We start from the raw sequence: 13903 nt of genomic DNA on the forward strand, positions 1-13903 counted from the left end.
AGGTAGGGTGTGGAGTTCAGTCTTAAAAAAAAGAGATACAAAATCCCACTCTAAAGCACAGCTATTCATACACCTACTACCACCATATCTGGGCTACTGATTTTAACATGGGCCAGAAGATTAACCACTTTTTAATCTGCATATAATTAATTAGTAAATGCAATTCAGAGAAATACTAGCTCAAGAAAATCAGATTTCTACAGCCTAAAGAATCAGAAATCATCCATTTTCATTCCAGCGTATTTACTGCAAGCTTACCAGAGTGAAAATTTAGCAGAGCAATGCCCTCATTCTACCCATCAGTGTACAGACAAATGAAAACAGTAAATATTATGTACCTCTAAACAACTGTGGAGCACCCAAACTGCCATTTATCAGAAGTACCATCCATCTTTTATCTAGCAACCTATTAACACCTGCTTTTAAGGACTGAACTTTACATTGGTTCTTCACTCATTTGGTTGTAATGTCCACTCCGAGTTCAATTCCCACTCACAGAACAGCCCATACGCACCACGGTGGCAAAACAGAGACATTTCAGAGTGAGCAGAAACAATTCAGCCTCACATTAAAGGCTCCCTGTAATTCCAAGCTGTGCAAAGGGAATCTTGTGCAAGTGAGATGAAGGCCTCCTGTTTCTCAAATTTATTTCAAATACGCTTTTGCATATTTATACGTTACCCTTAAGTCCCTTATGCCAGCACAAATTGTAGTGCACTCCAATGCTAAACCAAGGCTCTCCAGCATCCAAGATGAGAGTGCCCCTGCAGGATTATCGCACTTTGTGTAACATACGCTTTTGCATGATTTCTGAAGGACACACGAGAGTTTTGATACTCCTTTTCTTCTCTTGACTTTGCCGGTGGATGTTACGAGACAAGCCACAAAAGTTTAAATATTAACACAATATTTACATACTGAATGTGTATGCTGATAGCCACAACTGCACTGATTTTCTACCTTGACATTCATAGTATTGTGTTTCACCTGTCACTAAGAATTCAACAATCAAACACTTGCAAGGATTTAATCCAGGAAAACCATCACATTCAAGCATGGCCAGTGCTCCGCAGCACTGAACAGGGACTTCGTAACTGCTATTACTTGTTCAGTGTTTCAGAAATAAATAACTACATACAGTGGCTTGTCAAATCCACCACGTATTATACTGAAGACTAATTTTGGGACAACTAGATCAAACAAGAAACTCCTAAGCAGACAACAGGCATTTAGCCTTAACAATCATTTATTTATTTCCAGAATTGATCAGCACAGTTTCACTCCAGATTAAACCAAGTTCACTCATATGGATGTATACATGCCAAAACGGGTATAGAAAATTGGCTAAACTACTAGGTTACCAGTAATGTCTATCTGATTCAATTAGCATATAATTAATTAAATGATGGCAGTGACAGTCACTCTGAGCAAAAGAACCAGAGGGAGATTTCTGGCAAACAGCAATGGCAGCGAACCATATGAGGGGTCAAAAAGCAAGGGATTAATTTTTCCTAGTAGGCAAAAGCAGTCTGTATCACACACTGATGCTGCAACAGCCTCCTTTTGGAACAAAGTGCTACTGAGTGATTCTCAGTAGTTTAGTCTCCCAGTGATGGGAAGGTCTCCTGCTCACAGGGAAACGCAAATGCTCCTCCTAGCACCAGTAAGTACATCTGTAAAGAACAAGTATAAAAAATTGCTCTGGCCTCTCCTTCTTCTTGCCCTTTATTTCTTTCCATTTAAACAGCAAAGTCTGTTTCTTTGCTTGCTTTTTTGTGGGTTTTTTTTTTGTGGTTGGATTTATTCTGTGGAAATAGGCGTCCTGAAGAAGAGGAAAGAATAGATTATATGTGCAATTAGCCTGAGGTGACACCAATCAATCATTTGTCTCAATGCTTAGGCAAAGCCAGCCCAAGATTTCCCAGGCAGGCAGATCTGAAGGCAGCGGCTGCAAGGACAAGGAGCCAGAGGCAGAGCAGAGCTGCTGAGCCAAGGGAACGTGCTGCGGCTGAGAGCCCGCAGGGTGGAGGGGAGCTCTGAAGAGACAGGCATGCTGTCAGCGGCAGAGGAAGGAAGCAGGGACAAAACTACCTCTTTATGGTAGAAAGCCTCTTTCTCTCACACTAGGAGTGAAAAACGCATCACCCACCAGCCCCAGCCTCACCACCAGCACTGCCGTGACCGCAGCTGGCCTCGCTTTTGGGGGACCTAGCACCTTTGGAGTCAGCACTGGGTTATGGCTCTCACACACACCTTCACTCTAAAGCAGTGTTTCCTAGAGGTCTGTTACACAAGCTCTAACAGAGTAAGATGTCATCCTTCTGCAACGAGGCATCCTCGCCAGCAAAAATGTCATCCTTCCTGCACAGAGCTGGGGTGGGCACGAACACCAGCACCTGCAGCTGCAGGCACCACCGCTCACACATCAGAACTTAAAGTGCACAAACCCCAGACCCGGCTGAGTCTCGCAGGCTGATAATATTCAGATGTTGACTCTGATGTCAGCAGCACTAATTCAGTTCTCTTTTGAGTAAAAAAATCAGAATCATCAGGACCTACGTGGGCACCCGACAGTAACAGACAGAAGTGTAAAGGCTTCCTGGGCCTGCAAGTATTTGCCTCAGGGGAAAATCTTGTTCAGGGACTTGGGTTGATGGGTCTCTCGCTTTATCTCTTTAAAAAAAAATATTTCTTAAATACAGCCATAAAAATATATCTCTCTCCACATCACCTTGAGATGAATTTTGAAAATATATGCAAAAGTGTATTGTACTAATCTAATGACAAACGTGTGAGAAGGAAGACAGGAAGAAACCTGATGGTCTGAGATGCTTAAATCTCACAAGCATTTTTGTTAGTCTGCAGGAAATATCAAGTGCAAGATATTCCTGTCTCAGGACCACGACTGCCCTGGACAAAGAGGAGCTTGCACAGTTACAACCATGAGATGTAACGCTGGTCATCTCAACCTGGGGGAGCTGAGGTGTCCTTTCCAGCAAGCCTCTACTTGGCTCCCTTACCTAACCAACTCTTCTACAGAAGCAGCCAGTACGAGAGCAATGTTCTGGTATTTGACAAAGGAAGCTACCATATAAAACATGCACAGTTATACTTTTCAAAAGGCTGTATTCGCCAAGAGACACTTGGTAAGTTTAATTTCAAAATGCATTTAGGAATCACTTTGCATAAAGCACAGCCATGGCAAAGTAAAAGGCATTTCATATTCCTCATTTAATAAAAGCAAAGACATCACTTACAGCCCCTGCAGTGCTGCACCATAAGTCATAACTTCCTCACTGATGTTTCTAATTGGGCTTTATACAGGGAGAAAAGTGCCCAGAAGACATTAAATTATTATTAGTTGGGGTTTTTTTAATAAACACATAATCTTTTCACCAGGAAATGACCATTTATTGAATCCAAATCTTTTTGCAGATGTCTGTTAGCTAATGGAAAACAAAAATAAAACCACAACAACCACACACACACGTTTTTATCAGGAAAGAGTTCTTAAGATCACCACAGAATTCCTGAAGCAAGACAGAGCAAGAACAGCAAAAAAGAAAAGGAGTCGAAACCAAACCCCCATATACACACACAAACAAGCCACTAGGAGTCAGCACACAAGCAGCTCAAAACAGCCCCTGGCCCAGTAGCTAAGGCATTCCAATGGGAACAGAGAGACACTAAACCTCAAAGCCCAGTTTTCTGATCCCAAGGGAAATGTTTCTCTTTCATCTCCACAGCACCACATTGTTCACAGTGGGACAGGCCTTCTTCAGTGCAAAGACTCCAAAACACACCAGTTTCACTCAGAGCAGAACAGAAATTGTTACTCAGAAGTTTTGTTAGAAAGTGTCTTGCCTCAGCTTGAGTTATAATTCCAAATTTCACCAAAGATCTCAGACTCCGTGGAAGCACCAGAGGCTTCTTTACTTGCCTTTCTCAAGACAGACTTATGAATAAGCCTGTAGAAGAACATCTGTAGCTATTTTTCCTCTCTAATAGTTAAGATTTGCTTTCAGGCCTGATAAAGTTAAGTTTCGCAGTGCTCTTTCTCCTAAAAGGCATACGAGGTAAATGATTCCTTTTGGGTAACATTAATATTCGCACAAATCATTAATACAGTATTCTTTGGGAAGTATGCCAGGATGCTAAAAGCAACACTGGAAGGAAACTCTCACCACAAGAACTACCATATTTATTTTTATTGTACCAATATAATTTACAGGGCTATTAACTGTTGGAAGAACTTTGGCCTCCCACATCGAAACACACTGCCCAGCAAGAGCAGGGGCACAGACTCAGAGGCACATGGCACACAACCAGACTGACTGTAGGCTACCGTAGAGCCCTCCTAATCCTCAGACTATTTTAAAACTGATTTAGAAATAGTTTACATAACAGAAAAATTAATGTATAGGACTGAATGGATTCTGTTTCTCTTACTTCTCCTTGCGTCACTCTGTAGGACTGGGGGGCAGGTAGGGTGGTGCTGTAGAAATGTATTTCTGAAGATTTCAGCCTTCTCAGAATACTGTCTTACTTGTAATGGTTTTTCCCTCACCGTTCTGCGCAAACTTGACCTAATGAGGTTGTGTAGTGTGACAAGACATTTTGAAATGCAGTATTTTCCTTACTAGCAAAAAAAATTGAGATTTTAAAAGATATTCCCTCAACAGGCTGAAGGTTCCTGCTTGAGGTTTAAAAAATAACCAAACATTTACATGTAGGTGTCTACTGCCCAGTCGTTACCAGTGGAGAGCTATTCAATGCACTTAACGCAGGAAGAAACTAGTCAGCTGACCTAGCAAATGTGTATACCATGTGTAAGGTCAGCATAACAGCTCCCTGGGCTCCATCATCGATAACTGGAGCTTGAGACACCTACACATACATGCATTAAATCTGTCTTCAACTGCCAACTACTCCTCTCCCCCCCCAGAGCTTAAATGAAATGGTCTTTGTAGAGCTAACATGAAATTTTGTCTTAATTAATTAATGAGTGAAAGCATAGCTTACTTTATTCAAAGCTCCTTTTTCACAAATCAAAACTGGAATTATCTGGCAGAACAAAGATGACACCTCTTGAAGGACAGTCTGATGGGCAAAACACTTTCTACAGAATGGAATTCAGATTTGCTCATCTAATTGAAGTCCAAAAAAAAAAAAAAAAGGTACCCTATTTAAGTCTGAAAGTCACAGCCATAACTACTCAGCTTCCTTAGCATTTTCTTGGAACACCTGATGACTGCCTAGTCCATTCCTCAATCCATTTTAATATTGCATAGAACTGAACAAGTGGTCCCATTTAGGTGCTATGATTGCTGTTGACCTATAGCTGTATGTGGTAGAGACATATAGCACAAGCAGCACACACAGAGTTCTATTTGCTAATACAAACAGAGCTTTTCCAACATCTTGAATTTTTAACCCAGCAATTATGTCATGAGTCAAGCTTAAAGAACCAAGGAACTTTGCAGTTCTCCACTGAAAAGTCAGTTTTATTCCACAAACACTCTTTTTGGAAAATATTTAAGTACTGTGGTGAACAAAAACAAACAAAAAAACCCACCCACAGAATTTCAGTATAATTTATACTTTTACCATACAGAAAAGATTAGTGACTATTCCACCATACACATGCCATAGGACAGCTTAGCCTAATCCATTATGCACTTTAACATGGTTAGCATTCACATGAACAACATTTGAATTTCTGGGCTTCATCTTTGACCTTCCAGAAAACTGGGCCAGCACTCAAGCCTACAGCCTGTTGTTTCCTTTGAGCTGCATGAACAAAAAGCAGTAGCTGTGATTCAAGCCCAGAGCTGTAACATCTTCCAGCCATGACCTATGTTTGCCCATGTCTCAGAATCCAGACTTAATTTAACAACTCCTTCACAACCATATTGGCATGATAAGCTGTATGATGTGAATAAAGTCCAGCATGTTTAAAAACTGAAAGTTCAAGAGCTGTAGGGCATGCTTACATCTCAGAGGCATAAACACTTTTCTGGAGTTGATTTTAGGTTTTGTGTGTCATGAATATTTGGAAAAATTCTAAATTCACCATTCACGTTTTTTCCACTGCAGGTGAACCTCCACAACCATCCCTCCTGGTACAAGATACACATCTTCACCAGCATTTAAATAATAAGTCTAAACTAAAACTCAGATATTCTCCAGTTACATAGTGATTTAGAGGCTGAAACTTTTTACATGACAGATGAGGCACTCTATATACTTAGGGACAGAGGACAGAAACGTGGAACAGAAACATACAGAACAGAAATGGACAGAACAGAAACGGACAGAAAACGTACGTACTGATATTGTAGACCTGAAAGATGTAGCAAGTAGCTTATACGTTTTATTTCCCAAATATATATCAAAGCAATTAACTGAATCCTCAGGAAGTTCTCAGAGGAAGATTAAACTGTCTGCCTAGACAGCAAGAGCAAGACCACATTTCATAATTTATTTCAGAAGTCTCATACCGATAAAAAAAAAAATCATGAGATATTTTAAGTTAAAGAATAAATAAATTAGGTCACTCCCTTTATATATTGTTAAAAGGAAAATATAGTTGGCATTCTTTCCATGCCTTCCACCAGAAAAAGCCCTTTCCTCTGTGTTTACATAAACAGTAAGATGACAGTGGCTTCCTCAGATAACATCTATATTCAGTCATTAGAAAAGTAGGTTAAAAGGTCATGCTTGATACAATTAAGACCCACAGTCCATTTCAATTTTACAAGTAGGTATTTAACTTTCTGAACAAAAACGAAAAAAAGGTGTCTCGTTACAGTTTATTTTATACCAGACTTCAAACTTGATGTCTTCCCAGAAAACAAGCTGGATTCTTCCTGGGAAGACTAGAACCCACAAAATTTCCAGTTCAGTTCTCTTCTGTTTTTATTACTATTGAGGAGTAAGAATACAATTCTGTCACAACCTACAAGACTACAATTTTGTCACGAATTAGAAATTCTAGTCCAGTGGATTCTCTATTTCTTAAAGAAAAGTTGTATCACGCGGCCAAGTCAAATCAAACCAGTATCTCTAATTCTTCATTCTCTTAGTATTGTTCAGATGTTGCAGCAAATTCATGTACTAGTGCAGCTCAACCAACGGTTTTTGTTCCTGTGCAAAGCAGGCACATACTGCTGAGGTGAAAACAGCCACCACAACCTAATTTGAGAAGCAACTGAAAGAGCAGCCAAAAAGAATAAAATATCAGCATTAAAGCACTGACATGACCTTCTGTGCAAAACCAGTCCAAAACATTCCAAGGGTATCCATAAAAACAGAAGATGCAATCAAATGCATCTACAATAAGAGGCAAGTAGGAAAAAACACACAGTAAAGCATAAGGTCTTTCCAATGAAAGACAAAAACTCACACATTTTTGCACAAGCAGTAGGCCAGTTTACACTCTTGGCAATCCTGTTATGAAAAATCCACTCAGAAAACATCAAGGTATTATCTTGCTTATATTAGCTGAGATACATATTTACTAAACATCTGGAAAGTTACAAAGACTACTCAAAAGAACTGTTTAAAAATTGCCTTAGATTTAGCCTAATAGTAGATAAGACAATAAATATTCACAGATACTATATTCTAAACATTGCAGGAGTATCATACAGTGGGTTTTTTGGATGCCTTAGGAAAAACCAGGAAGGGAAGTCTGAAACTAAGCCTCTAACTGACTCACTGTTTAGATGTCCTGAACATCCAACAGAGACAGCAGGAAATGCTGGACAGTTTAGAAATGTATCATTCCTTTAGGAAAAAGAAAACAAAACAGAAGCCACACAGCTTTTGTTAGTGACACCGCTGTATATATTAAAGTTAGGGAGCAATGTCCCTGTTTGGGAACGTGGCGATGCGTGTGACTTCCATATGGCATTTGTTTGGCTGAGCTGGCTATATGGACAGAGATGACAACATTTTGGTGGTTGCTCCTGCAGCTGAATAAGCCTTTGTCTTTTAAGGTAAGGCTTCATCAGTGCTTGAGGGGCAGGGGAAAGTATTTCACTGTCATTTTCACCAGTTATCACACAGTGCAATCCCTAGTTTGAAAAATCACAGAATCACAGAATGGTGGGGGTTGGAAGGGACCTCAGGAGATCATCTAGTCCAATCCCCCTGCTAAAGCAGGTTCACCTAGAGCAAGTTGCACAGGAAAGCATCCAGATGGGTTTTGAACATCTCCAGAGATGGAGACTCCACAACCTCCCTGGGCAGCCTGTCCCAGTGCTCTGGCACCCTCACTGTAAAGACGTTTTTCCTTAAGTTTGTCTGGAACTTTTGGTGTTCCAGTTTGTGTCCATTGCCCCTTGTCCTGTCACTGGGTACTACTGAAAAAAGCCCAGCCCCACCCATTTGGCCCCTGCACTTCAGGTGTTTATAGACATTGATAAGATTCCCTCTCTGTCTTCTCTTCTCCAGGCTGAAGAGTCCCAGCTCTCTCAGCTCCCTGAAACTGAGGGCTGCACAGAGAGCTTTTTTAAGAGGAAGATCATAAATAAGGATGTAGGTGAGTGGTGAGGATCCTTTCCCACAACAGGATTATCACACACCCGTGGGGAATGCAGAAGCGGACGCCTGTGACTGAAGAACAAGACCGAGTCTCACTGCTTGGAGGACAGAGAGGAGGGAAGGGCAAGAAGAATAGAGGGGCAAATGATGTGACTTACTAAAACTTTAATCAGTTGGGAGAGTGTATCAGTGGAAGACAGGTTAGTGAAGAAAGCTATAGGCAGAATAAGCAAGGTACTAATACTTTTGTCAATCAAGTGAAAATTCTTCAGGTTTCACAAAGTGTGACCAAACACTGTCCTTGCAACATGTCCTATCTCCATGTTTGAGGAGAACGCACTGGCAAAAAAACTGAACTCGTGAGCTTCTTCATCACTATTTCCAACAAAATGTATTTTAACTTTTCACAGTAGTATCTGCAAGCAACAGAAAGCCAAACACCAGCTTAAGTAAGGCAAACTCGCCAAGGGTTTGTATGTCTGCTACATTAGATGACATTGGTAACACATTATATTATTCTTACAAGGCTGACTCAGGAATGGCAAAGATGGAACAAAGCTCGACAACTTGGTTGTGTTGCTGCTTCAGGATCACAGTTTGCTTGTTGCAAATATAAACTATAAATTTCCATCAACAAATGGAAACCATCAGCTTCTCAGTAGTCAAGTATTTTAAACTTCACATATTAGTACTGATGATGATTAACAGATTTCCCCACTTTTTCAATGCTTCTATGCACACCGATATAATAGAAGATCAAATTGGAAAAAAAACCTATATATATATTAGCATTCTTTGTTTCTCACCTCTTCCAGATACTGAATGACTGTACCAAGCAACACAGCTTTAGCAACAGGAAACAGCAACAGCTAGAACTAACTGAATTTGCATTTCATGTGCTACACTAATACACAAGTTTTATCAAGTTAAAAAGTTGTAATCAGCTATTGACAAGTAAAAAGTACTGACAAGTAACTGATGATGCAAAAACAAAGACTCAAAGGGGGCAAGAACCCACCATCAACTCCATCAACACCTAGCTGACACCACCAACTGCTAGGAAAAAAAGCACTACTTAGCAAATGCATAGAGCAAACACAATAAAATCACATCACTCACACAGCCTAGAATAAACACTTTGATTCCAAAACTCATCAAAAGTAATACTGGCAGAAAGAAGGCAAAACTTCACCTCCATACAAACCAACTTAGTCATGGCAAGCTGCCTGACCCCAGAAGTCAAATCTACTCTCTGAAGGCTCACAGCAGAAAAAAATTCAGATACCCTTGTGCAGCTGGAGGCTGTTACCTTACAGAATCTAAATTCTTCCAATTGAGAAGAATTCCACAACCAGAAGAATTTAGAAATGCACCACTATTTATAATGTCTTAACTGAAACAGCCTTTGCATTTTCTTGGGGGCATAAAAAAATCGCAATAAAATTCTATATTAAAAAAACTGGTTTTATAATTATTTATATAACAATGCTGCAATATGTAAAGCTCTTAAACATGTTCAAGAAGAGAAGCTTCCAATTTTTTTATACTCCTGCCCTCTGTTCTATCTTTTACCCAAGGCACCTATCTCCCACTAGAAATCTGCTTTAAAAATAGTTGGCTAAAATGGCTCGAAACATTTTTTTTTCACAAAGGATGTACCGGATCCAATACTCCATTTATCACTACACTGAGACTGAAGTGAAGTAAATTAAATAATGTAGTAGTCTGATTTACAAGAAAACCAAGCAAAAGTTTCATGTGAGAGACAACTGCAAACCAGAAAGCTAGACATAGATTAATTCTTCAGCTGAATGCAATACTTTGGAATCATGCATAGGAGATCAAATTATTTTTCAGCAAGGAATCAAAAGAAAAATTTAAAAAGCTGACACCCAAGTCACGAGAAAGGATGTATGTTTATTTAACGCAGCCCATTACCAAAGCTATTGAAACAAAATAAACAAGACCCACAGTAACAGCTGGGAGGTCACGAAGCTCCTGTCTTCCTCCTGTCCCAGTGTGCTCATTCTGGTAATGTTCAGACAGATCAGTGGGAGTTACACACACTTTCATGCACAGTGGACAGATGAAGCCCTGTGAAATGTGTATTTGTTTTTAAGAAACCAATAAAGACAAAAAAGCAGATTTGGAATCAAGCGCTGTTCAAATTCTTATGCTGAAAGTTCTCTACAACGACCAAAGTCTGTTTTCCTTTTGGAAAGAATTTTTGCAAACCACATATCAATACCATGGAGAAGGCAAGAAGGAACAGTTATTAAGGACATGAAAATAAAAAAATCCAAAACACACTTCAAATGCTAGCACCATGCTGTATACTACTCTGTGTTTTCTAGACACTCTTGGTACCCTCTTCATGTGACAGAGGAGTAAGATGCATGACAAATTGTGAATGGACCCTTACAAGGCATCACATCAGATTCACCACACAGTTTCCCGTAAGGGTGTTCAGATGTTTCAGAGAGAGAGACAAGGGTGGTGCAGTGAGACTGCAGAAATACCCCTGTAAATTGATAAGCAAGGTTTTGGCAGCAGGAGAGGCCTAGGCACCAGCACAGCCGCACGCCTGGCTGGCATGCTCATGCAGGGAAAAATATGCCCCTTCCTTGGCAGAATTCAGGAAAAAACTCAGCATGGTCACCAAAGATTTACCAAAGCCAAAAGTTAAATTGTTTTCTGAAGAACAATGGATTTACATCTTCAAGACACGCTACATGCTCAAACACCTGGAAAAAGCAGGGTAGAGAGTAAAGTGCTGTGGGCCTCTGTCCACACGGCTGGCTGGAGGCACCCCTGCGGCAGAGCACCACGGAGGCAGGCAGAACAGACTGAACACAGACCCCTGTGCACACAGGGAAAGGTTAAGGCCTCTTCCAAAACGGATGTCTGTGGCAAACCTGTCTAGCTAATGCAGCCTCATTACACTAATGAAAGCATAGGCATGCTGGTGGACTCACTGCAAGCACAGAGTATTTAGCAACCCTCTACTGCAGATGGAGTTGCACTGGGACCTAAGCTAAAAAGGTAAGATAGGCTCAAACGTTTCCTCCTTGGACTGATTGTACAGTGAATGAAAGATGCATCTAGACTTGATTACAGGTCTGTGTATGATCTGAAGTGCTGACATGGCCATAGACAGGACTAGAACATATTTTCAACTCTCCTTGAGCAAGGAACAGTTTGAATTCAGACTTCCACACTCCTTTTGTATCATACTACAATTCTCAAAAATCAGGATTTATTTCAACCAGGCTTGAGGAGGTAGGAAACGTGAGAACCTGTACAGATTTAATAATGATTCTCCATTTGAGTCTTGCAAAAATATGAATTAGAAAGTCTAGCCAAGAAACTGGAGTGAAAATAAGTCAACTGGATTTCTGACTTGACGTAATACTGGAGAACCAGGTGGGAATATAATGATAAAACAGAGAGCAAACATTCTGCAAACACAGTGTTCTTGGAGAGAAGTTCTCAGAAAGACAACACCTCAGGCCAGCTGCACAGGAAAAGGAAGACCAACAGAAAGGCTTAAGTTGCATGCTGTAATGCATGCATCTCAGGAGAGTAAGAACCCATCACCAGCTTTGGAGCTCAGTTTCAAACAGATTTTGAAATTACATGCTAAGAACTCTCAACTAAGGCAACAGATGGTGGAATTATTGACAACTAAAAGATACTTTTTCAAGTTATATAGTATCAACTGAAAGTGACACGGTAGTCTGTGTCTGACCCAGTCTTGACTCAGTAGCAAGAAAAGACAATGGTGCAATACTGCAGGCACACCACCACTTTGAAAGCTTGTCCTATGTCAATACCACATTAGTATTGAGGTACCTTGTGACACCCATCAGCAGTACAGTCAGTGATACTGCACTCACGAATTGAGCAATTTTAGCCAAACTTTGGAATAAAGCAATTGTCTCATTGCACATCTTTATGCCTTAAAAGTATTGAGATTTTAGTCTGCAATTTAAGAATATTTATTTGCTTCAGGGACAGTGTAAATATGCATACAAAACAGATTTGGATTTACAAACGCATGACATATAACATGCAGCAAAATATTAAGGAATGTCTGATTACACTGACTGTAATAACACTTCAAGAAATAAGCAGATGCACAGATGGAAGGCAATTAGGATTTTAAACAGCACAGTAAAAGTTCCTCATCTCTTATCAGAGCAGACATAGGAGTATTTGAATCATCATACACTTCACTCAGTGTAAGAAAAGGCACTTTGCTCCCTTTAATGCTGTAATAGGAGCAATTAACCTTGCACTGCATTTGTATGCTAAGCTTGAAACATTTTCAAGCTAGGTAATCAGGCTACATTAGCACAAACTAGCTTCAACAGCCAGTGAAGTCAGTTTGCATTTTTCAGAGTTAATATTTGACAACACTGTAAATCCAAAGACATTGTAATATGGGATTGAAGCAAGAATAACAACTTTTTCTGCTGGTTAAATATGGCATACAGCACATTAAAAATGGATAGGATTTACAAGTGGTAGATTTATACACCAACACCAAACACAAACCAGCATATTTGATATTTCACAAGGAGGAGGAGTTTTCCAGCATACATTATAGCTTAGCAGAAGCAAGGGAGTATAGAAAAGGGAGAACAAGTGTGATAAAATGTTAAGCCTTGTTTTTCGGATCTTTCATAAATGTTTGCCTAACAAGGAGTCTTAAGATTATGTCTCATTGCTTTTAATTATAATAATTTATCTCTACGATTACAGGAAGGATTGCTTGTGACCATTTAGATAGATAAACCTAACTAACAGTTTCATATAAATAATAAGGCCTAGCCTTCCTTTTTTTATTTAATTGACAATCAATTCTTTATTATTCTGTATTTCTTTAATACAGCTGTTATTTAGGCAGGGCATCAAAAGTTACTCCCAACAACTTCTTGCATCAGAGGAAAAGTACCCAAGGTTTAAGACTCCAGTCCCACCTACGGTGCACAGTACCTCGGAGGAGCCTTCGTTGTTCACATCCACGGCATTTCCCGGTGTGGCAGATGAATCTGAATCTGAGCTCTGAGACCCACCTCTACCCGGAGTCTGAAATAGAGGGTGGAAAGAAAAATCAGTGTCTATAGACTGTATTTAATAAAGCATGGTACATATCCTATGCAAAGGCCTCTCTTCTACTTGCTGGAATAAAGTATTTTTCCTCCACAAGAGTAATGAAGTGAACAAGCTGACAAGCAATTATATAATCTTCAGAGCAACACTCCAACAAAAGCTTTTATCCAAGACTCTCCATGCATCAAAGAACAAGCAGACACCAGAAGCAAAGGCCAGGATTTTAAACCACTTCCTCTCA

At 40.0% G+C, this 13903-nt stretch overlaps 1 protein-coding gene across 1 annotated transcript in view; it reads right to left on the minus strand.

The window, feature by feature from the left end:
- LOC104530384 (early endosome antigen 1) overlaps positions 1-13638 on the minus strand; it is a gene marked incomplete at both ends in the record, with an annotated part of 41938 nt that extends 28300 nt beyond the window's left edge. Inside the window, 2 exons of the mRNA XM_029086723.1 lie at positions 10519-10641; positions 13546-13638. Coding sequence (XP_028942556.1) covers positions 10519-10641; positions 13546-13638 — 216 coding nt within the window. The remainder of the gene's footprint in view (positions 1-10518; positions 10642-13545) is intronic.
- Positions 13639-13903: the final 265 nt, after the last annotated feature.

The sequence above is a fragment of the Antrostomus carolinensis genome, unplaced genomic scaffold (assembly GCF_000700745.2).
Source record: "Antrostomus carolinensis isolate BGI_N321 unplaced genomic scaffold, ASM70074v2 scaffold20459, whole genome shotgun sequence".
Lineage (NCBI taxonomy): Eukaryota > Metazoa > Chordata > Aves > Caprimulgiformes > Caprimulgidae > Antrostomus > Antrostomus carolinensis.